Here is a 23,317-nt window from a genome sequence, read left to right on the forward strand (position 1 = left end):
AAAGAGAAATTGCTTCTTAAGATAGTGCTTTGTCACAGGAAGCGCTTTCATAAAAATAAGCCTACTGCCCAGTTATGCAGGTGTGCAAGTCCTATTAGCAGAGACTTAGGGCTGCAACATTTTTTGCAACTTCTGATCTTTATCAAAACAGCAGCAGCTCCTTCAGCTTTATTAAAAGAACCATGGTGAAGTTTCAATAAAAGATCCTTTCTTGTGCTTGATGCAGCATCCCTCAAGGCTGTCTGAAAATCTGCAGCCAAGAAAGGAACCTCTTTCAAGCCCTTGGTCTCAGGAACAAGTAGGAGCTATCTATAGCACTCTGTACCTACAGAGAAACAATCTTTTCACATGCTCTGCGGCCAAACCTTGGTCTTGTAAACTGGTTCCAGGCCCAGATAAGCTGATGAGCAGCAACTTTAGCCTTGCCTTTTTGTGGGGATTGGTGGCACAAATGAGTTCTGCACAAGGAACCTTGCCACTTGCCAGATTGGGAGTGCTGGGCCCTTAGAAGTTGGTCCCTGACACAGCAGAGGAGGGTGTAGCATGGCAATGTATGAGGTAGTTTACTGAACCTCCAGGAAGCATTCTGCAGTTTTTCACACCCTGCATATTTTGGCTTGGTTCTACCTTAGCATAACACACAGGGAAGAGCCTTGGGGTTATGTGGTACCCATGGTTTACTGAAACGAGTGAAGATCACAAACCACAGCTTGAAGCTGGCTTCTCTCAATACATCACAGTTAATACCACAGTTTGTCCACCTTCAGGTATAAAATGAAAAATTGCAGTTTAAAGTGGAAGCAGGCGCTTGGCACAGCTACAAGGTGATTGGAGAGGATGGGGGAAGTGTACGAGCCTGAGACTTGTAAATGCTTTTTTTTTAAAACAAAGTGATGTTTATTCAAAATGTGGTTGTTAATTCTGGTTAGCGAGCAAAACACTACTGTGCCGCTACCACCAGAGCTATACCCGGAACCTCTTTTATTCAACATGTCAAAAGACTAAGAAGTTTGCTCTTCCCAATAAAAGACACAGTTTTCTGTGAAGAATTCTGCAAGGGGTTCTTGAGCAGGGGAAAGATCTCAAAGTATCTTTAAAAGTATGCCTGTTTGGCTAGAAACACAGGTAGACCAGATTCATGGGGAGGGAGGGGGTGCCTCCCTTCCCTACAAGGCACTGTTGCACAATGAGATACAACAGGTTGGCACTTTTGACACAGACAAAGCAGGTTGGGATTTGGAAGGGATGGCGTCACTCTTGTGGAGAGGCTGGCACTGGGCTGATCAACTCTTGTATATGTAATGTTAAGCAATGGTTTAGTGTAGCTCTATGCTAGATCACAACCTATAGCAGCCTTCACCAAAGTGGTGCCTTCCAGTTGTTTTGGATTACAACTCCCATCTGGCTGGGGCTGATAGGAAGTGCAGTCCCAAATTGCTGGAGGGCACCAGGCTGGCAAAGGCTGAATGAGAGCCATGTTTGAGATGCAAAGTGCCTAGCTGCAAGAAAGCATGTACTTTCTCTTCGTCCTTGTCCTCCACACCCCTGGAACAAGAATTGCAGCCTGACTCAGCTTTCTCAAATCATGCAGGGTGCTTTATTGACAACAGTTTCAGAAGCACGTAAGAAAAAAGAAAATTTCTATCACCTCCCAGACCAGGGACAACACTTAAACCTTCAGATGGAATCTCCAGTTCTTTGCCACAACTGGTACAGTCCTTTCCCAGCAGTTTCAGGATCTAGGCCATGCTGAGAGAGATGATTGCAGGATAACTGCAGAAGTCCTGCTATGCTCCCCACAGGCCATGTGGTGGCTGGGCCTCTTGGCTCCAGGGGGCAGAGGCCACCACAACCAGGTCTCAGCAACAGCCAGAAGCCATCCCCAGAAAAGACATTTTGAAAGGTGAAAACTGCCCTGCCCATTCACCAATGGGAAGGACAGGGCCTCTGCTCTGTTTGTGCTGATATGTCACTCAGACAACAGGCTGTGGATCTTTGTCAGGAGCACATCTGAGTCATAACCTGGAAGTGCAGAAAGGAAAAAGAAGAATGTCAACACAGGAGATCCTGGGTAGGGGACTACTAGCTTTATGGTCTATTCATTGTGAGCCAAGGTGTTTGTATGTTTTAAACAGTCAGGCCCCGCCTGCAGGAGCATTGTGGGTGAGAACCATGTACGCTACCCTTAAGCTCCTTCGAAGAAAGGTGCAATAGAAATAACTGCAGCCTCTGCCCACTGATAGAGTTGTTGAAGCAGGTGCTGAATAGAGTTCAAGTCACCCCTGTCAGTTTGCAGGTACCCCAAACAATGGTGGAAAGTGGATCGCTTTTCTTTGTACAGCACAACACACACAAAATATAGCAGAAATATCACACCGATCTGAAGGCCCAACGTCTCCCTTTACCTTGTGGCTCTTTTCTTCGGGACCATTTTCTGTAAGGGGAAGGAGGGGGGATAAGTTAGCTCAGAGACAGGTGTGCCCTCCCACCCTCAGCTTCATCGCTAGTGTCTGTGGTTCTGCCAGAGACAAGGGAAGTATTTTGATCTTGGTGGAATAGAGGAAGCTAGGATATATCACACCAGCCACTAGCCATGTTGCAAATACAGGGGGATTATTTTACCCGCAACTTATTACCAACAATTCCAAGAAAAAGAGGAGAGCAACCATCCAATGGAGCTCAGGAACCTGAAAAAATATTTTAGGTAGGTCAACAGTGTCACTCAGTGTTGAGGCCATGTTTGGATCAGGGAAGAGCAGGGCAGAGGTGAGGTCAGGGCTGCAAGGACACACCAGCAAGACTGGCAGATTGGTCCATGACATCAGGTGACTGACAGGTGGGTGGCGCCCAAGTGAATACACTTTTGCACTGGCTTTCCTAAATGCCCCCTTGGTAGGCAGAGCCCAGCTGATGCTGTGAAGACATGGCTATATAGCAGGGAAGGCGATCATCAGTGGCCCTCACAACTCCCATCAGCCCCAGGCAGAATGGCTAATGGTCAATGAATCACGGGAGTGCCACAGGTTTCCCCAGCCCTGATGAGTTAGGGGTTGGCAGCTGCAGGACGCCCTGGCCATGCAGAAGGGAGCTCCTCACCCTCTACTCACCTCAGCAAGAAGAAGGCCCAGACAATCAGCAGAAAGGAGACACAGTCTGTCACAATCCAGATCATTTGGTACGTGGCACGAGGCTGTGGAGAAGGGAACATGGGGAACGGAGGTCATTGGGGTGGGAGAAAGGGCAAACGGGCAGCTGCCAGTTTCCCCGGGGAGCTGCCTACACGGGGGTGGGGGGGTGGGGGTGGTGATACAAGTCTAGTCCTTCCCTGCCCCAACCAGTCTTACCAGCAGCCAGAGGGGGCGCTCCATTCCCTGTAGCACCTGGCAAGCGTTAGTGGTGACAGAGTTGGCTCCTGCGCACCACAGGATCGAGAAGAGCCACGGGGCGTTCACCACGTACAGGTTCACAGAGATGTTGTCACGGCGATACTCCCTAGGGAAGAAGGTGGGATTTATGGCACCAAAGCAGAACAGGGAAACTCCCATGAAGTCTCGAGGGAGGAGAAACCCCAGTGCCTAAGATATTCTGAAGGGAAAAGACGGGCTCCCAGAGGCAAAGGGAGACTCTGAGCGTAAGCCCCACAGTTTCCACCCACAGAGTTTGCTGCTGTGTTCTGGGACGATGTTCAGGGCTTATCATCTGGGGTTAGATATACACTGGTACCTCAGGTTAAGTACTTAATTCGTTCCGGAGGTCCGTTCTTAACCTGAAACTGTTCATAACCTGAAGCACCACTTTAGCTAATGGGGCCTCCCGCTGCCACCGCGCTGCCGGAGCACGATTTCTGTTCTCACCCTGAAGCAAAGTTCTTAACCTGAAGCACTATTTCTGGGTTAGCGGAGTGTGTAACCTGAAGCGTATGTAACCTGAAGTGTATGTAACCCGAGGTACCACTGTATTCTTTGCTCTGCCCAAAAGGGTGCCAGATCCCCTGCATGCCCTGTGTGAGAGCATCCAGCAGACAGTGGTGGGCTTTGGGGTCTCAAGTTTCAGCAGCACCCTGTGTGACACCAACATTTGGCACGCATTCTAAATAATGGTTGCAGTGCCACCGAGGCTCCACGTCCAGTGTAACTGAACTGGTTGTGCTCCCCTAAATCCACTTCTGCTGCAGATACCATTCTATCAGGAGGTCCATTCTGCACCATGTTGGAATCAGGCCTTTAGTGTGGAAGTATGTCCCCTCTGGAACTCCCTCCCACTGCATATCAGAGGGGTACTTTCTCTATTGCCTTTTCGGAACCTGCTAAAGACATTCCTCTTTCAACAAGCTTTCTAAGTGGAAATCTTTATCCTGGCAGATATCTGGCTTGGATCTGCATTGATTTTGTGCATGTGCTGTTCTAAACTGTTCTCCTTTATGTAGGATTGTGTCCAAAGTTAGTTCCACTCAAAGTGATCCAACTGAAATTAATGGACGCGATTAACTTGGGTCCATTGATTTCGATGAGCCTACTCTATATTTCCAAACTTATCCATGGAGTAACAAAAACTTGAGACTTTTTTTTCAAAAAGAAAAGACGTTGTCTCAGGATGCTCAAACTGTCTTTGCTAGCCAATTCTCTCTCCTTGACCTATGCCTGGGAGAGACACCAACCTGCCCCACTGTCACCACCCTCCCTCCTGCGCATCGCTCCCCCCAACTAACCGGATTTCAGTGCTGCTCAGATTTTGGTAGGGCAGGTTAATACGCCTAAGGTCTTCTGTTTCATTGCTCAGCTTCTTCCGGCCATAGACCTGCTGGAACCTGGGCGCCCGCTGCTTCACCCAGTCTCGAAACTCATCAGGGAGCCACAGGATCTGGGAAGGAGGGAAATGGTAAGCAAGAGATCCCTCCTCTCTCCCACTGCTTCATGGGGGGCAAGACCTACAAGAGAGGACTTGCTGTGCTCATTAGGCCAGACACTCCTGTGTAGTTCCCGTTTTTGTTAATAAACAGCTACTTGCTCTATTTGCTCAGTGTGATTTACTGCTGGCTTGCTCTTGCCTTCCTTGTTGTTTGCATTCAGGCAGAACTTCTCAAGGCAAGCATGCCAGCCTCATCCCTGTCCACCCACTTTCCCCACCAGCTCCAAGGGGAAGCCCACTGTGTCCTGTCAAGCAGTGAGGACAACTCACCAGTTCCGGGGAGATGTCTGAATGGAGGATAGTCTTCACAGTGACATTGACGAGGTCCTCGTAGTGGGGATCCTTCTCGGGACGCAAGTCAAACATGACGGACACGTTGTGCCTCTTGGCCTCAACCAGCAGCTGCTTCAGAGACAGAACACGCTGCGCCTGTGCCAAAGCTCGTTCTGCCTTTGAGAGGCTTCGTGCTGTGGGGAAGGGTGGCTTCTGGTAGGGGGCAAGAAGGGCGTCAGTGAGAGAGGACATCATAGAGCCCTGCAGCTCCAGGCTTCTCCAACCCAGGCTTAGTTCCCCATTGAGGCTGAATAGGCAATCACCACCCATCCATTTTTGCTGCATGCAAGGGCTTCCCCAGTCAGACCTAAGGATCTTGCTCCCTACAAGGGAACATAATGAACACTGTACTATTCACTCCTATGGGACAAGAGAAAGTAAGAGGGGAATTGCACTTGAGAGAATGCTGTTTCCATGGTCTGGGACTGGTAATCACAATAATATTCATTCAACAAGATATTTACTGGTATTCAGCATTGCTCAACAAACCAAAATGTAAACAATAGAAACAGTTTATTGATGATAACCATTTTGACAAGCAGTTGCAAAGCAAGGGATACAAAACAAGAAGGGATACAAAACAAGTGATACAAAACAAGAACCAAACCAAACCAGAGGCCTCTTGAAAAAGAACAGTGTTTTGAAAGTGTTTGAATAAGCCTCCCTTGGGAGAGAGTTCTGAAGTATCAGGGCTGCTCAAAGAAAGCCCTGGTCTTTTGTGAAGGATACTTACCTTCACAGTAAGACAGAATTTGGAGCAGGACCACATCAGGATATCAAAGGATTTACCCAATTAGCATGCAGCCCATGGAGCTCTGCTACCTCAGAGCAGCCATCTGCACAGCCTATTAAGCACACGGGCTCAGTAGGGATCAGATCATAAGCAGCAAATACCACAGCCCACATGCCCCTATTGGATTCATTAGATCTGGTCCTATTGAGGGACTAAGCCAGGCGTCAATCACCTTTCTGGGCCCACAGGAACATTTGGAATTTTGAGAAAGTACCATGCGCACCAGTCACAAAATGTTGGTGTGTGTGAGTTGCAAGGAAGCATGGCGTAATGCAAATTGGCTGCCACACCTAAAAGAGCAGAGAAAGCTGAAGGCAAGCCCCTGCCAGCATCACTGGGAAGGGGGGGGGGGAGGAGGCATCTTGACAGAGAGAAGCCCTTTGCACCTCTCCTCTGTTCAGAATGGAAAAGAGGGTGGTGTCCAATTCTGGAGGGTATGTCCAATGTAGGAGAGGCTGAACTGGTGAAAACAGGGGCTGAGCAGGAAGAGCTAAACATCTCCCATGTATTGTGGATTTTTGAGCAGATATACACTGAGATCTTTGCAGGTGCCATAAAGGTACAGATGGGCACAATGGAGAAGCCCACATTGGCAAACCCAGGTCTGTGTATTCTGGTAGTAAGAATTATAGCCAGATATACAGCACCTTCTTGTCTGTTCTCCATCCCACACAACAGGAAATCATTTCCCACCGTATTGTATCCCTTCAGAGAGCAAATGCAGAGGGAGCAACCAATGCTATACCACTCATGCAAGTCAGCCCAGCAGCACCTATTTCACCCCACCAAGCTTGCACAGGGCTTGACTTGGCACCACCATACAGCTCTCACCTGCAGAAACCAGCTGCCAGCATCAAGTTGCTGCAGCTGTGTCCAGTTGAAGGAGCTGGCATTGGACTGGGCTTGAGCAGGGAAAACCTCTTGCACATTTGTGGTCCGGATGAGCTTCTCGTCGTGCATGATGAAAGGGACCCCATCGGCACTGCCAGGCAAGAAAGAGAAAAAGAGCTTGGTCTGGGGAATGGATTCATCTCTACTGTTGGAGGGAGAAGGAAAGAACTCTGGAAGTTGCCTTTGGGGACCAGGAAGTCTCTTCATCTCCCACAGACAGCAGATCTGCCACCTCTTCTCCCCTTACCTCACCAGGACATCTGTCTCCAAGACGCTCACTCCATAGTCAACTGCCTTCCGGAAGGACATCAGAGTATTCTCAGGTGCAAGCTGGATGGAGATTAAAAATGGACATAAAATGACAGGTGCATTTGAAGGACAAAGGTAGTAAGGTTGGTGCTGGATGGCAAGTAATGCTTAGTGGGGACATGGGAGAGGGCCTTCTTGGTGGCTGCTTCCAAACTTTGGAAGTCCCTCCCTAGAGAAGCTAAACTGTCTTTCTGCTAGCCAGTGAAGGCTTTCTTGTTCCAACAGGCCTTTGGGAACTGACTGCTTTTAATGAAAGGGCTGGTGCTGTGCTGCTTTCATTGTAATAATCTGCATAGATTTCTGTATAATTTTAATTCTACCAATGCTAAATTGTATATTAATGATGGATTTTTCTATGTCTTTTCTTCTTTTTATCTGTAGGCTACTTTGAGTCCTTTTGGGGAGAAAGGTAGAATATAAATCTAAGAAGAAGAAGAAGAAGAAGAAGAAGAAGAAGAAGAAGAAGAGGAGGAGGAGGAGGAGGAGGAGGAGGTGGTGGTGGTGGAGGAGGAAGAGATAAGGCACCTCTGGATCCCTTTAGTCAGTCTCCCTGTCCCCAGTTGGATATGCCACCTATTATCCTGCTTCTTGCTGTGCAAAGGAGGTGCTGGCTACTCACCATGGGAGCTCCACGGTGCCCGAACAGAGCTGGCTTGGGGGGCAGCTGGCTGTACTCCAACAGACAGGGGGAATCAATACCCAGCGGGGCTAAGTACAGAGCAAACACTGCACCCAGATACAACAGCAGCAGAAGAGTTCTGAGGACTGTGGAGACACAGACAGATGGAACATGCAGGTAAAATGCAACGGCAGTCTTGGAAGAAGATAATAGCAAGCTAGACTTTCATTACTAGCATTGAGAAGACATTCCAGGTAAGATATCAGAATTGGGCCCCCAGCTCTTTGGGATCATCCTAGTCTCTTCCCACCAGTGAGGTTACTTGTTTCTTCAGAGTGGAACTCTAATAATGCAATGGTGCCACCTGCTAGAGCCCTAAAGAAATAGCTGAGCATGCAATACTGCCAATACACAAGAAGTAGGGCCCCTCCATACTGGCATTTTATTTAGAGTGTAGTCTGCAACATGCTCTTGGCACAATAGTGGTGCATTAGTGGTGAATTTAGTCTGCTTTGTTAGTTGTTCTGTGATGCTTCCCCACCGCTACTATGTCATTGTTGTCTGGAGGGGCTATAAAACGACAAAAGTGGGACGACTTTCCCCTCACTCTCTCAGTTTTGGTACAAATAAATAGGATTTCAACAGGATATGCACTGGCTGTAAATGAAGCAGTATGACTGCCCCAAACATTTGCAGGTGCAAACAGTATTTGAAGTGAGATTGTGTGTAATTGTCTGAGTAGCCTCATCACAAGCACAAATAATCATGAATGAGTGGTAAAAAAAGACACTGGGGCTGGATCGACACTGATCTGGAAAACTATATATTTCCCAATGCAAGTTCTCATTGGCAACATTTCGCTGCTCTACAGCGCTATCCGGTGTCACATGTTAATAACACATTTCTAACATTTTAAATGATGAGGGTAGATTAGTCCTAGGAGGGACCCCGTGTGGCCTTGAAACATTGTTCAGCACCTAAGGAAGACTCCGAAATGCCTGCTGTAGGGGCCTGTACTGGGATAGAACAAGAATAGCTTTGGCCTCCCTGGTACCTGAGCAGGATGTACGGTAAAAGCAGTCAGCCACTGGCCAGGCAAGTAGTGTCATGCCCACCACAGCTCCGATGTGCAGGAAGGGGCCTGTTGCCTGGCAGGGCAGAAACAAGAGTTAGCCATTGGTTTGGAGTTTCCAAGGGAGTCATATCAGGCTGCAGCAACATGGAACAAACAGAGCAGGTAGAATGAAGGGGCAATGCCAGGGAATAGGCTGGCCCTGAAGCTAAGCTTTTAACCCAGAGTTCCCTGCAGGATAATGGCAGAGGGCATCAAGGGCTGGAGTCCCCACCCAGAAGGAAAAGCCACAGTTAGTGTTAATTGCTGCAAGATGCTTTCACAAGGAATGACTCATAAATTAAATAAGTGATCTGGAAATTAAACTGTAGTAAGATTATAAGCTTTTGGCAAGAGGCGTTGAGGATTATAAATGAACTTCTTTATGGCGATATAATCTTAACCACCAAATATGTTTTACTGGAGTGTCTGAAATGCATAGCAAATGTGGAAGGTTTGGAACTTGCAAACTGCAGCCAGAGTAGCCACAGCAAGGAACTGGAAATCAGATAAACCAGCTGACATCTTGCAATGGTAATAAAACATATGGAATATATACCACTGTTGACAAAACTTGCATGTTATAAAAGAGATGCTGAAGGATGTGCACAAAACCAATTTTATTGAAAAATGGAGTATGTTTGTTCATTATTGGGATGCAAAATTCCAAAACAATGTTCAACCTTATCTAGTATTCTCAGTCTTATAATTTGACATTTTGCTTAAAATATAATAGTGAGCAAGGATGCCTGATTATATAATGCTCCTTAAACCATAACTGACATTTTGTATATACATGATATTAAGACATTACATATCTATTATTTTATTTTTGTAGCCCCTTTATTTTGTGATATAAAACTTGGTCAAAATGTGCAAGGGTATTCTGTGTTCCAATCAACTTTGCCTCCTCCTGTCTGGTCTTCATCAGCCATAAGAACCACCCCACCACCGGCAGATTGCCTGACTTGCTTCGTACTACCTGAACTGGGTAGGATGCTAGAGGGCAGGGGGGTATCAGACTTTTCCTGGGGGTCTACCTGTGCTGTCAGTTGCCTGGCCAACAAGGTCCAACAGGTGCACAAGCAACTGTTGCTGAATGTACCCACTGGGTTGGTTCACAAGTTAACTGCTGTGTAGAAGCTGCTATGAATCATTCCATGTTTCAGTTGCTGCTGCAAGAGATGCCATGCGCAGCAGCTCAGCAAGAAGGGAAGGCAAGGAAAAAAACACAACCTGTGCCAAAATCACATGGCAAACACTTGTTATATCCCAAAAGCTCACCATTCAATTCATTTTTGGGCAGCGTTCATGTGGCAACTGTGCCATGGCTCATATTCTCTGAGATCATGCCATCAGCTGTGGATTCTTACCTGCAGGGAGATGCGGGCACTTTCCCACTGCTCTTCCCACTGAACCTCCACCCCCACAAAAGCAGAAGCCACCACAAGTGCCGTCAGGATCAGGAGAACCTGGAAGGAAGAGAAGACAGCATCAAGTGCCTGGGGGCGGGCAGGGGGACAATTGTATTCAAGCCACTTTAAGAGCTTTATTTTGAAAAGGAGGCAGTATGTATAGACCAGGGGTCGGCAAACTTTTTCAGCAAGGGGCCAGTCCATTGTCCCTAGACCTTGTGGGGGGCCGGACCATATTTTGGGTGAAAAAATAAATGAATTCCTATGCACACCAGGCAGGCCCCACAAATAACCCACAGATGCATTTTAAAAGGACACATTCCACACAAGAGCACCATGCAGGCCAGACAGCATTGTAGGTGATAAATATTAAAATTAAAAAAAATTCTTGCCTGCACTGATGATAGTCATTGTTTGGATGAGGGGTCCTTGCCTGGGTTTGGTGCTGCGTTGCGGCCCAGTGGGCCTCCCAGTGGGCTGGCACCTCTTCTGCGCTTCGGGAGTGGGCCCCCCCTCTTTTCCCTCCCCCCCATAAATCTCTTGCCCCCTCCCCGAGTGATGCCTCTTTTCCTGCCAGCGGCACCTCCTCCACCTGCTTTTCCTCCTTCTGAAGGAGGGCTTTGCATAAGAACATGCGGCAGCTTCCCTCTTTTTTGTCTTTTCCTCCAGGGAGCTCAGAAAGCAGCTGGGCCGGGTTAATGACCCTTGTGGGCCTGATCCAGCCAGCAGACTGTAGTTTGCCGAACCCTGGTATAGACTGTCAAGGCCTTTCTGCAAGGACTGTACCACTTTGGTTATTTTGTACACTATTGCAACTAAATAAAGCTATTGGTTTCTCACCATTCTGGAAAAAAGTATGCTTGCTTTGGCAACACATATATTAATTTTTTTTTTGAGGGGGGAGTGAAAAGTAGGGAGCTGCAGGGTTCTGTTCTGGGCCTAGTGTTGTTGAACATCTTTAGAGAGATTGTTGTGCATTTGGAATGGGAAAGTAATCAGTTTGCTTGTGAGTGTTTGAGAGAGAGAGAAAGTGAGTAACAGAACATAGAATCATAGAATGGCAGAGTTGGAAGGGATCCTGAGGGTCGTGCTGTCCAGTCCCTGGCAATGCATATATTGGGGTGCAGTGAGGCTTCTCTCTGGGGAAGCTGATGTGTGTGACTTTTCACTTCCACCTGTGTTCTAACTGCATGTTTGTAGGGAATGGTGAATATGTCAGTTTCAGTTTATTTTAGTTTCCTATTTTTCTAGTCTTAAGCTCAGTTCCCTACATTTCCAAATCAGTTACAAGTCCTTGTGAAAAACCGTTAAGCATTTTAGTGCATATTTATATGTACACTTTACTGTATGCATTTTTGAACATATTGCTTGGCTGGAGAACTGCACAGAAAAAAAAAATAGAGAAATGTAAATTTCAAAGCACGGCAGTATTTTGGTTCTCACATTGTAGTCATGTTTCTATTAAATGTGAGGTGAATCAATTTTTTCCTCCATCCTTACAAAACATTGCAAGCCCCCACTGTCCTCTCCCCTTCAATGGTATTGTTACATTAGCTCATTACTGACTTTATTGGAAAAATATTTGTTAGTTTATAGCACTGGCTTTATTGGAAAAGTCTGGAAATCTGTGGTATTTTTGCTTACAGTTCCTTATCATTTTAATTGTTTGGCTTTTATTCTGTAAATTACCTTGTTATCTTATAATAGAAGACAGTCTCTAAACATTTTAAAAAGGAAAATAAACTTACATAGTGCCATCAATGTGCAAGGCACTGTGCAAAGTGAAACCCTGTCCCGAGGAGCTTACGGACTAAAATGTAACAGGAGAAATAGAGGAAGGAGAAGGAAGTGGAGGACCATCAGGCCGTTTTGGGCCAACCACACCCACCTGTCATTCACCTAACATCAAATGACACCAGGTGAAGAGATCTGTTGTACTTTATCTCAGCACTAAGTGCAAAAATAAATAAATGCATGCTCATTTGATACTGGGAATCCACCTAGCTAATGGTGGTGATCTGGTGTGCACCAACATTATGCAGCAGCAGCAGCACAAACCTTTGTGTAGGATTGTGTCTTCCACAAAGGAAACCGGTAGGAAGTTGGAATTGTGCTTGGGGCAGGGGTTTACCTTGTGTATCCAATGGAGCTTCAGGGGCTGGTGCCAGAGCTGCAGGCAGAGTGCCAGAACCTATAATTAAAATGGGAGAGTGACATGACTTAAGACCAAAGAGCCCACTTTGGATTCTGGGACAAGGACTGCAGGAGGACCACATTCTCATACGAAGATGATGGTGTTGACACCACTCAAAAATGAAGAAAAGCCATAACTCTGCAGTTAGGCAACCTGCTTTCTATACCCATACCCTTCAGACCTGTATTATGAAAGTTGGCAGATACTTTCCTATTTGCATTACAAATTCCACTGTCGCAAAAGTCTCAGCCACTAACCACTAGACACCCTTCTCAGAACCTTCCTTCTGGCTTCTGAGATGTTCACTTATACAGTGGTACCTCAGGTTACATACGCTTCAGGTTACAGACTTCACTAACCCAGAAATAGTACCTCAGGTTAAGAACTTTGCTTCAGGATGAGAACAGAGATCGTGCTCCAGCCGCACAGCAGCAGCGTGAGGCCCCATTAGCTAAAGTGGTGCTTCAGGTTAAGAATAGTTTCAGGTTAAGTACGGACCTCCAGAAGGAATTAAGTACTTAACCCGAGGTACCACTGTACACTGGTATTCTCCATGTGCTGATTTAACTTTCTCCCAAGGAGCTCTATTAAGTTTTATGAAATGTTGGGCTTAGATATTGCTGGCTCTCTCAAAAAACTGGAGTTCCCAGACTTAATCACATACTGGCAAATTCAGATAGATAGGTATGTCTTGTGTGACAAACCCACTTTTCCCAAAGACCTGAATTTTTCTAATAAGGAAAGTGATGGGGAAATGTGCTGGAGTGTGGGATAACCCTTGTTTTGATGCAACATCATGTAACCTCTCCTCTAACAAATCAGGATAAATGCTCTATAAGGTTATATGAAACGGCCCTTAGTAGACAGAACAGCATGTTCCCAAATGGGTTTTAAGAAGTTGATTTCCCCCCACCCCCCAACCACCCCAAAGCGAGACCAGGGAATTCTGGAGGTACGGTGCAAGCGTCCTGGGAAAGGAGCCAAATAAAAAGGGTGTACCAGGAGCAGTGAGGAGAAGGTGACCAGAGTTGTTGTTCCAGACAGCATCACCATCGACCAGTCAAGCCACCATCCTGTCTTGCGGAAAATGAATCTGTTGGGTAGGGAAAAAAACCCGAGGTGAGGAAGGGTTATGACAAAGGTAGCTGGAGAGAATCTTAGTTGTGTGTGTTTGGGGGGGCATCCCGGGCCTTCTACTCACTCATTGAGATTGTGGAAATCATTGAGGGTGACAAAGGCAAGGTAGAACCAGGCCAGGGCAAAAAGGCACACGCAGAAGACGAAGAAGAACCAGGCACAGTCGCACTGTGAAGAGGAGGAACAGGTTAGAAAATGAACCACCGGCAGATGCACCTCAATAGATGGCTCTTGACTCTTGGATGACACACCCTCTGGCCTGGAAGCCCCACTTGCAGCTCCAGATGTGCAAGGCTGGCTGTGGCTACACAGTGGAAGGCATGCCCTAGGCACATGCTTTAGGTGGTCATATGTGAGATCAGACAGGAAAGTACCCATGACAGGTTCCTTTTCAGTGACATTGCTGTGGAATTTCCTCCTACTGTCAGCCTCCTTCTCCTTTAGTATCTGGATCAACCTGGTGACTTCCAGATGTTTTGGACTACAATTTGCATCAGCCCCAGCCACTAAGGGATAATGAGAGTGGTTCCCACCAAAACAACTGGAGGGAACCAAGCTGTTGAGGGCTGATTTAGACACTTGCTGGAAATTGTTTTATTTCTTACCATCTGCTGTGCTTGTGGTACTGCATTTGTTTTTTTATCTGGTGCCATTAAGCTGTGGTTGTGCACACATTCCCATTTGCTCTATATGCAGCACACCACTGATTTGGGAAGTGGTGTACATATGATGTTAGTCCTTCTCCTTATTATCACCATAATCACCGATTAATCGCCTTCTAAACTGCCATCTCAAGGCGATTTACATAAAAAATATTTTAAAACAGTTTTTAAAATAAAAAACGACAGCTCCGAATACATTTAAAACAGGACTATCTGTCATCAATCCTGTCGTTCCTTATAAAATCTGAACTTTGGTATGTCTTCCCTCCCCAACTAGCTTTGATCCAAAGCGAGAGAGAAAAAATTCAAATAGCTACAGTATATTTAAACCTGAAAATTTGTACACAACATGTTTTAATCTTGTAAGCCAGTTTGTGTCTCCACACAGAAAAGTGGGTTAAAAATAACGAATGAAATTATGCTTTTCCCTTGCTTGCTCTAAGGCTGAGCTGCGGCGCTGACAGCAGATTCTGATTTATTGCCCACCTTAAATCAAGCTCTGAGGACAGCTTAGCCTTAGACTGAAGATTAGATAATAATTTTGAAAGTGATTTGAGGAGCTTTACATCCCTTGGGGAACATACATATTTCATTAGTTCTGAAATCATTTTGCTGATGTGCCTTGAAATTAAAGGTTGGACATAAGATCTTGTATTTTCTTCCATGCTTTTGGCTTCTTCTTAGTAAGGGTGCATAGACTATTTTGCTGTTAATTTGGATTTTGTCTTTAGTAGTTTTATTCCCAAGCTTTAGGATTAATTGTTGGCCCAGTTGTATAATACTGAGCTGATTGTCAGGTGTGTTTCGGTGGGCCTTTTGAAATGTTGATTCTATGTTTATATTTTGGCAATATGTTTTGAATTGTTAATGATTAGCTTGGAAAGTAGATGCTAAATATTTTACTAGGTGTTGTTATATTACATTGTTATTGCATGGTATTCTGATGCTTTAGGAGCTGCTTTACCACAGAAAGGCAACATGCAGATAAACTGAAGCCAGCCAAAGCGCACATAAAGCCCTGTACATGGAGGCATACCTGAGCAGAATATATACATTGTGAGCAGCAATCCCTCTTTCAAATGGCCTTCAACTCCCTGGAGGGAAAAACATGCCATCTGTCTCCAGCCCTGCACTGCTTAGAGGGCCTACACTGCAGGAGGGGTGGGAAGCAGAAAGAACACTTTCCCCCCTGGCCAACCCCCCTGGCTTCCTCCCACCCACATTCTCAGGAACTCACTTTCCGTCACGTGATCAGATAATGCCTCTTCTCACTTTTGCTGAGCATGCCACCCCAGTGGTGGAGCAAGCCAGTCGGGTGCCTGGGGCAGTGCGCATGCCCTGCACCCAGGGGCGGCGCCAGCTACCTGTGGGGCAGGGCGAGCTGGGGCAGGACGCTCCACTGGGCCTCTGACTAGTCTGCCTGCCTCCTCCCACTCAGCTGCCCTACAACTGAGGGGGAGGCGGCGGGCGGACCTTTTGGGGCAGTGTGGAGCCTGAGGCCGCCCAAGCCACAGCGTCACTTCCAAGAGAGATGCATGGCTGGGCATGGTGCAAGCCCCATGGTGAGTGCCGCCTGGCATTTTGTCTCAGTGGTTATGTTATGTACTGAAGTTCTCACCCTGGGCCGACAGGGGGATACTGTAGTTATGCAAATAAGGGATCGAAAGTGACAGTCAGTGATTGGATACTTTTAGAAAGTTGTTACAGTAACGTTGTACTGGAGCTCTATATAAGCAGGCTGACTGAACTCTTCAGTTCAGTTCTGTTCCAGCTTATAAATAAAGAGCTGCTTTGGAGAAATCACTGCATCTGCTATGTCTACCCACCATTTAACAGGTTACACCCGGGGTGGCCCGCCCCACCACACCCCTTTCCTTCACCCCTGTGTCACCCAGTATACAAAGGGGTGGAGCTGGAGCCACAGACTCTGTGGCTGCCCATGGCTGCTACTTCCTCTAAGCTCCCGTCGCCTGCCCACCTCTGCCCATCCCTGCTGTGTTGCCATGGTATGTTTTTTAATTATGGTTTTAATGTAGTTGTTGCAAACCATTCAGGGATTCTAATTAATAGAGGGTGGTTTAGAAATTCATAATGATAATTATTATGTGGGGTTGCCCATGGGCCTGGTCTGGAAACTCCATCTAGTGCAAAACACTGCAGTTAGGCTGTTGATGGAGATGGATTATCACCAGCACATTACTCCAGTTTTCAAAAGCTTGCACTGGCTGCCCATATGCTACTGGGTCAAGTTCAAAGTTCCTGCATTAATTCACAAGGCCCTTAAGTACTTGGATCCCGATCCCTGCCTGATCCCTGATGTATTTGGGGGAATAACAGTTAGGGGTCCCGAATGGCACTGCCTGCATCTGCCAGGAGCCAAGCATTCCCGTATTGTGGAATTCTCTCCCGACTGAGACCAGACAGCAGGGCTGGGCGATGTATCAATACATCGTCTGAAGTTGGTTCGAAGTCCACATTGTGAGAACAGTTCTATAATATTTGACATGGCGACATATCACGATTCACAATTTGTGAGGGTGCTATGTAAGAAAATTGTGAAATGGGAAAAACCGTGAAGCCAGTCATCGCTTCTCTTATGTTTCCTGCTGCCCCTGTTGCTCTCTGTACTATAAAATAACAGTTGTAATGATATGCTAAAGGTAAGTAAAAATGTACCCTTTATAGACCCCTAAGTAGTAGCAGTTGCCAAGACATTGCCCTATTTGCCTCTACATAGTTACATCCTTATTTCAGATATTGTGATATATAAGTATATCACAATGTTTAGCTGCTGATATATCACAGTGATGAAAACCAGAAACTGCCAGCCCTACCAGGCGGTCCCTTCCTCCCTCAATGAAGACTTCTTTTTTTAAAAAAGAAATATTCAGCAGGCACTTTAAGTAAGCTTTTTATTATTGATTTTAACTGATTTTCCCCTCTGTATTATATATATATTTGTAACCGCATTGTACATTGCTTAGAAAAAGGGTTTTAAGCAGCATTAAAAATTGTTGAACTAAATAATGATGAAGATGAAATGATAATAATGATACAATGAGGACCAGGGTACTTTACAGGCATGGCTACATTCCCCCACTGCGCTGGGAAACCAGTTTGTCTTTTGCTGTCAAGAAAGAGAAGGGGGCCATGATTAGTCAGTAAGAGGGAATTTCTAACACGTCAAGGCAGGCAAGCCATCTTTCTCTGTGAGAGTCAGGCAGACCGACCAATTCCAGCACCAGGTCTCCTGGAACTTTTGAGAGCACAGCACTGAGTGGGCCAAAACTGAGGGTGCTAGGAGAGGGTGATGAGAGAGAGAGAGAGAGAGAGAGAGAGAGAGGGAGAGAGAGAGAGAGAGAGAGATGGAGGATCCTGCCATATTGGACACACTAGGGAAAACAGGTCTTTTTGCTGGAGCTTCTGTTTCTTTCCTCCCTCCTATTCCTTTTTCCTTGTGTGTCATGCCTTTTTAGATTATGAGCCTGAGGGCAGGGACTGTCTTGATTTTTGCAAGTCTCTCAGAGAGCCCTTTTGGCGAGGGGTAGGGAATAAATGCTGTGAAAAATGAACTTTAAAAAAGCCCTTGACAGAAATAGGGTCCATGCCTGGCACCCACTGCCCCTCTTCTCCAGGACATGCCAGTGCTCTCCTCATGCCTCATGATGCAACAGAGCCAGGCCAGCCAGGACTCTCTAAACACATCCCTACAGATGCTGGAGAAGAGTTGCCCACTCACCTTGCTAGTTACCAGACCCTTCTTGTTACGAGTCCAACGGCAGCTGTAGAGGCACAGCAGGCAGGTGGCACACTGGCTGCAGCAACCTACGTCCTTCACCATGGTGCGTCAAGTAGTGGAGGACACCAGGCCCTGCTGGGGGGAACACATGTAGCCTATTGGTACTGCATGGTAGGGCACGTGGAGTTTGCAGGGAGGAGGCAGATAATGCAGGAATAGGTGTGACAAGGGGGGGGGGGATAAGGAAGGAAAGAAAGCACACTGGCTTGAATGGGTCTTCAGCCTTCCGCCTCTCCTGCTCTTTTCCACTCACCAGGAACAGTTGCGGTTTGCAAAAGGGAGTGCGGAAGTGTGTGAAGTTCAACGAGATCCCAAGCTCCATTCCCCCACTGTCATCACCCAGCGCAAATGTTGCGGGTGCAATACCAGAAGAGGCTAATCTAGATCAGGCACCAGGCCAACGGAAACCTGCGCATGGTGGCGGCAGCGGGGGGGGGGGGAGAACTCAACCTGCCTGGTGAGTTGCACCCCGGGCACCCCACCCCAAATTTGCAAGCTGGGGCAGGCCCACGCTGCAAGGAGTCGGTTTAGTATGGAGCTTAATCGTACCTCTCTCCTCCAGAGAGTGAAAGATAAAGAGGCAGACACAACACAGGAAAGCAACGGGACAGGAGGGTGCGGGGAAACCCACAAACACAGCCCCTCCTTCCCCTGCTTCTGGTGTTGTTAGAGTTTATACTCGGAAGTCACATTTTGGAGAGGAGAGTCTGCTTCCTGCGTACTCACTTAACCCTACTTACTAGCCTCATTCATTCATTTCTTTCATGCACAAGCAAAGGCTATTACAGCATTCCAGGTCCTTCAAACTGCCTGCTGTTAAGCAGCTCTGAGTGGAGCTCTTGGAACCCTTATGGAGGGTCTGTTTACAGAACAGGTGAAGCACATGAAGGGTGGAAGCCTGTTACTTGCAGCTCCTCCTCCTCCAGCTGCTGTGAGAGCAGGATGCTGGACTAGATGGGTCACTGGCTCTTCTTAAGTCCTCAGCTGAATCAAAACCCAGATTCCAGCACACTCAAGCTACCTAACATCAGCCACATAAACAGTGCAAGGAAGACATGCAGACCTGCTTATTTTCCCATTAAACCCTGTCTCCATATCCCTCTCCCCATCCTCTGTCCCGCCCCCCCCCCAGACTGTATGGCCACTGGGGCAGGGACCTGCATTCTTGCTCTTGGGAAAGTACGATGTACACAAATGGCACTGTAACAATAATCACAAATAAAAACCATAATGGCAGTATACGGTATTTCATAATGATGATGCCAGTAATACCTATGAGCCCCCAAAATGCTCTTACAAATCAGAAGCCTGCTTTAATTGGGTTAAGTTTCTCCCCATGTCAAGATAATTGCTTTGGGAAAAGACGTATCCAGCGCCTGGCATAATACGCACAAGTGTGTTTAACGCAGTTACCCATAACCAATGTCAGAAAAAGCAACAACAAAAATGCATACGATCTTCCTTTTCACACATGGCGATACAGCTCTCTCTCTCTACACGGGGATGGTCTCTGCATCATGTAATGTGTGGAGCAGTTGAGAGATGCAAAGGCGCTGCAGTTGTGAGAGGGAAGGAGCACTCCCGCCCTGCCAAGGCCCCTCAGGCATGGGGAAGGTGTTGCTATGGATACCAGAGAGACTTCAGGCCTTGGTGCACAGGGACATGTGGGGCAGTGGTGGGGGTGCAGAAGGAGAAAACACGACCATTTGGCTACTCTGCTCAAAAAACACCAGCCTTCTCAGGCCACCTTATCTGAGAGTGCCAGGGTAAAGGCAGGTGGGCAGAGGCGATGCGGAGACCACCCCTGGTTTGGTTGCACTAGGCATGGAGCCTGGGGGACACCACAATTTTTATTTAGAATGGAGCGTGAGAGGCAGTGGGGCACTGAGGTTTGGTGTGGCACTGGGCACTGCTTAAATTTGAGACTGCAAGCTCTGCCACTGCAGGTGGGGATAGCATGGCACCCACTGAGGGGGGCAGAAGGAGCTGCTAGGGGTGGGGTGACTCTGCAAGTCTTGCAAAACCTGGCAGCCATGGCCCCAGCTTATTTCCGGGGGGGGGGGGGGGAGAGATTGCACCATTTTGAGGAGTCATGTGTTTAGAAAAAAAACTCATTTTCCTTCTGAATAAAAGTTTGGCTGTACAAAATTATTTTAAGTATGAATGACCAAGATTACATTAGTCAGAGGAAGGGGAGAGCAAGTTGGGAAATAAACTAGTCTTAATTGTATCCTCTCCCTCCCCCACCCTCTCCAGCCCAACTTCACACACAATCCCTATGTGGCACAGAAAGTGGAGGAATGCACATGGAATAATTGCATATAATTATTAAGGAAAACTTTACACAGTGGTGCCCATTCCCACGATGGGGGGGAAAGGGGAGGTCATGGTTTCGCTCTTTTAAAAGAAAGGAAAACTTGGAGAGAAACTTCTTGACCCACCTTCAGAATCCCACACCAAATATTTACCCCATCTAAAGCTGGAAAGTGAAACTAAAACGCTTATTTTCAGAAGACAAGATAGCTCCTTTCTCCAGCCCCTTCCTGCCGCCCCCACCAAAACAAACCAATTCCTACTTTATTACCTTCCCCTGTTTTTGCTGGGTGGGCTGGAGAAAGGAGGGAACCTTCTTTTCTATGTCCCCAAAAAGAGCCTATTTTGCTTCAAGGCAGTTTGCCTACTGCCCAATTTGCAGCACCTCTGGTGCTCCTCCCAGCCCCCTCACTCACCTTGACCAAGGCCCCAGTCCCCTTGGAGGACAGGCTGAGAAAGAGCTGGCTGATCAGATCTCCCTTCTTTTGCAGGCAGTCCGATGAGGCACTTTTATCTGACAGCTGCTTTTATTCTTCCAAGCTGAACTTTTGCTGCTGATGCTCCTCCTCCTCCTCCTCCTCCTTCTCCTTGCTCTGCTCTCACCGGCTGTCTCCTCTCACCTGCACAGTAGCTGGCATGAAACCCGTGTGTGTGCCACCTATGGGCAGGGCCAGGCAGGCTAGGTGCACTAGGGAGAGGCAAGAGCGTGTGAACTGGCTGAAGGGTTGCAGCTGGAGGCCAAGGAAGGTGCCGCTTTTGTGCCACACTCTTCAGCCACTCAGTTCACAGGCCAGGGGAGCTTGTTCTGTGGCTGGCTGGAGAGGCCCAAGGTGGGGGGCGGAGAGTGGGGGGAGTCACTCACTCAGAGCCCAGACCTGAAGTTTGCAGGCAGCCCACGCTCCGAGTGGAGGAGACGGAGGAAGGAGCCAGACAAAGGAGAGGCTGCCCCAAAAGGAGAGAAAAGGAGCTCTGCACCACCCAGGCGGCTCATTCCCCTCTGTCTTCCTCTGGCAAGCAAGAGGAGCTCTAACAAGCATACGCAAGTTATTTCAGGACCAAGGGCAAGAAGAAACCCAAACAATATCCTCTCTTGTAGTAAAACATTCATAAAACTTAATTGTCTGACCAATTGTAGCCCTTTAATGATACTCCTTCACATCTTCCTCCTCAAGGAGAACCTCTGCCTGCCTAATAGGTATAAAAGCTTCCCTGGGGGTATGGACAGTTTCTGAGAAATTTATATACGTTTCTTTATACTAAGATTAAAATTGGCAGCATAACCCTTTAAAATTAGCAGTAAAACTTCATCAAGAAAAGTAACTTAATTAAAAGATTGGAATAATAACATATTAAATGTATGTTCTCTTCTAACTCAGCTTGCGCCATGGGGGAGAGCATCTAGAACTAAGGGGCAACCTCTGAGAAGGCCATGACTCTGGTACCAGTCAACCTAACACAGAAGCCTTATGAGGAACAGTTGAGGGAGCTGGGTATGTTTAGGTTGGAAAAGAGGAGACTGAGAGGAGATATGATAGCCATTGTCAAGTATCTCAAGGGCTGTCACATGGAAGATGGAGCGAGCTTCTTGAGGGTAGGACTCCAACCAATGGCTTCAAGTTACAAGAAGGGAGATTCTGACCAAACATCAGGAAGAACTTTTTGACAGTAAGAGCTGTTCCACAGTGGAACTGACTGCCTCAGAAAGTTTTGGATTCTTGTTCCTTGGAGACTTTTAAGCAGGGGTTGGATGGCCACCTGTCATGTATGCTCTAGTTGAGATTCCTGCACGGCAGAGGGTTGGAATAGATGACTCTCGGGATCCTTTCCAACTCTACAATTTCATGATTCTACTGTTATGAAGTTGGGTTTTGGGGGGGGAGGGAATTGAGATCTTTCAAACCCCTGGACCCAGCAAGTATTAAAATATAAGACAGGCTAGCTTCCTGTGTTGAGGTGCTTATAGAATCATAGAATCCTAGAGTTGGAAGAGACCACAAGGGCCATCGAGTCCAACCCCCTGCCAAGCAGGAAACACCATCAGAGCACTCCTGACATATGGTTGTCAAGCCTCTGCTTAAAGACCTCCAAAGAAGGAGACTCCACCACACTCCTTGGCAGCAAATTCCACTGTCGAACAGCTCTTACTGTCAGGAAGTTCTTCCTAATGTTTAGGTGGAATCTTCTTTCTTGTAGTTTGGAAACATTGCTCCGTGTCCGCTTCTCTGGAGCAGCAGAAAACAACCTTTCTCCCTCCTCTATGTGACATCCTTTTATATATTTGAACATGGCTATCATATCACCCCTTAACCTCCTCTTCTCCAGGCTAAACATGCCCAGCTCCCTTAGCCGTTGCTCATAAGGCATCGTTTCCAGGCCTTTGACCATTTTGGTTGCCCTCCTCTGGACACGTTCCAGTTTGTCAGTGTCCTTCTTGAACTGTGGTGCCCAGAACTGGACACAGTACTCCAGGTGAGGTCTGACCAGAGCAGAATACAGTGGCACTATTACTTCCCTTGATCTAGATGCTATACTCCTATGGATGCAGCCCAGAATTGCATTGGCTTTTTTAGCTGCCGCGTCACACTGTTGGCTCATGTCAAGTTTGCTTGTTGGCTCATGTCAAGTAACTTGAAGCCATTGGTTGGAGTCTTACCCTCGAGAGCAGGAGAAAACAAGCTCGCTCCATCTTCCATGTGACAGCCCTTGAGATATTTGACAATGGCTATCATATCTCCAGGGACGCAGGTGGCGCTGTGGGTTAAAGCCTCAGCGCCTAGGGCTTGCCGATCGAAAGGTCGGTGGTTCGAATCCCTGCGGCGGGGTGCGCTCCCGC

The 23,317-nt window shown here is 47.2% G+C and overlaps 1 protein-coding gene across 4 annotated transcripts; it reads right to left on the bottom strand.

The window, feature by feature from the left end:
- Positions 1–1,574: 1,574 nt before the first annotated feature.
- Positions 1,575–21,430, bottom strand: GDPD2 (glycerophosphodiester phosphodiesterase domain containing 2). 4 transcript variants are annotated; one of them, XM_079962818.1, is made up of 16 exons: positions 20,901–21,430; positions 18,112–18,243; positions 13,775–13,878; positions 13,573–13,666; positions 12,511–12,570; positions 10,338–10,436; positions 8,908–9,001; positions 7,854–7,999; positions 7,173–7,255; positions 6,866–7,016; positions 5,179–5,394; positions 4,709–4,860; positions 3,345–3,492; positions 3,108–3,190; positions 2,406–2,434; positions 1,575–2,022 (listed from the first exon to the last, which is right to left on the bottom strand). In XM_079962818.1, the coding sequence occupies exons 2-16, from the start codon at positions 18,211–18,213 to the stop codon at positions 1,970–1,972; spliced, it is 1,614 nt and encodes a 537-aa protein (XP_079818944.1). In that variant the 5' UTR covers positions 18,214–18,243; positions 20,901–21,430; the 3' UTR covers positions 1,575–1,969. The 4 variants fall into 4 exon arrangements, with proteins under 4 accessions (XP_079818944.1, XP_079818943.1, XP_079818945.1 ...); XM_079962817.1 differs by having other exon boundaries at positions 18,112–18,246; positions 20,901–21,429; XM_079962819.1 differs by lacking the exon at positions 20,901–21,430 and adding an exon at positions 18,425–18,553 and having other exon boundaries at positions 18,112–18,246.
- Between the last annotated feature and the right edge of the window lie 1,887 nt (positions 21,431–23,317).

Source organism: Podarcis cretensis (assembly GCF_951804945.1).
Source record: "Podarcis cretensis genome assembly, chromosome: Z".
Taxonomy (NCBI): domain Eukaryota; kingdom Metazoa; phylum Chordata; class Lepidosauria; order Squamata; family Lacertidae; genus Podarcis; species Podarcis cretensis.

Bases quoted from the DNA above. Each gene is read 5' to 3' on its own strand.
- GDPD2 (XM_079962818.1), bottom strand. From the start codon at position 18,213: ATGGTGAAGGACGTAGGTTGCTGCAGCCAGTGTGCCACCTGCCTGCTG. The intron at 10,437-12,510 runs GTAAACCCCTGC...TCTTCCTTCCAG, and splicing joins AGCTCCATTGGATACACAAG to GTTCTCCTGATCCTGACGGC. The intron at 8,000-8,907 runs GTACCAGGGAGG...GTGTCTCCACAG, and splicing joins TTACCGTACATCCTGCTCAG to TCCTCAGAACTCTTCTGCTG.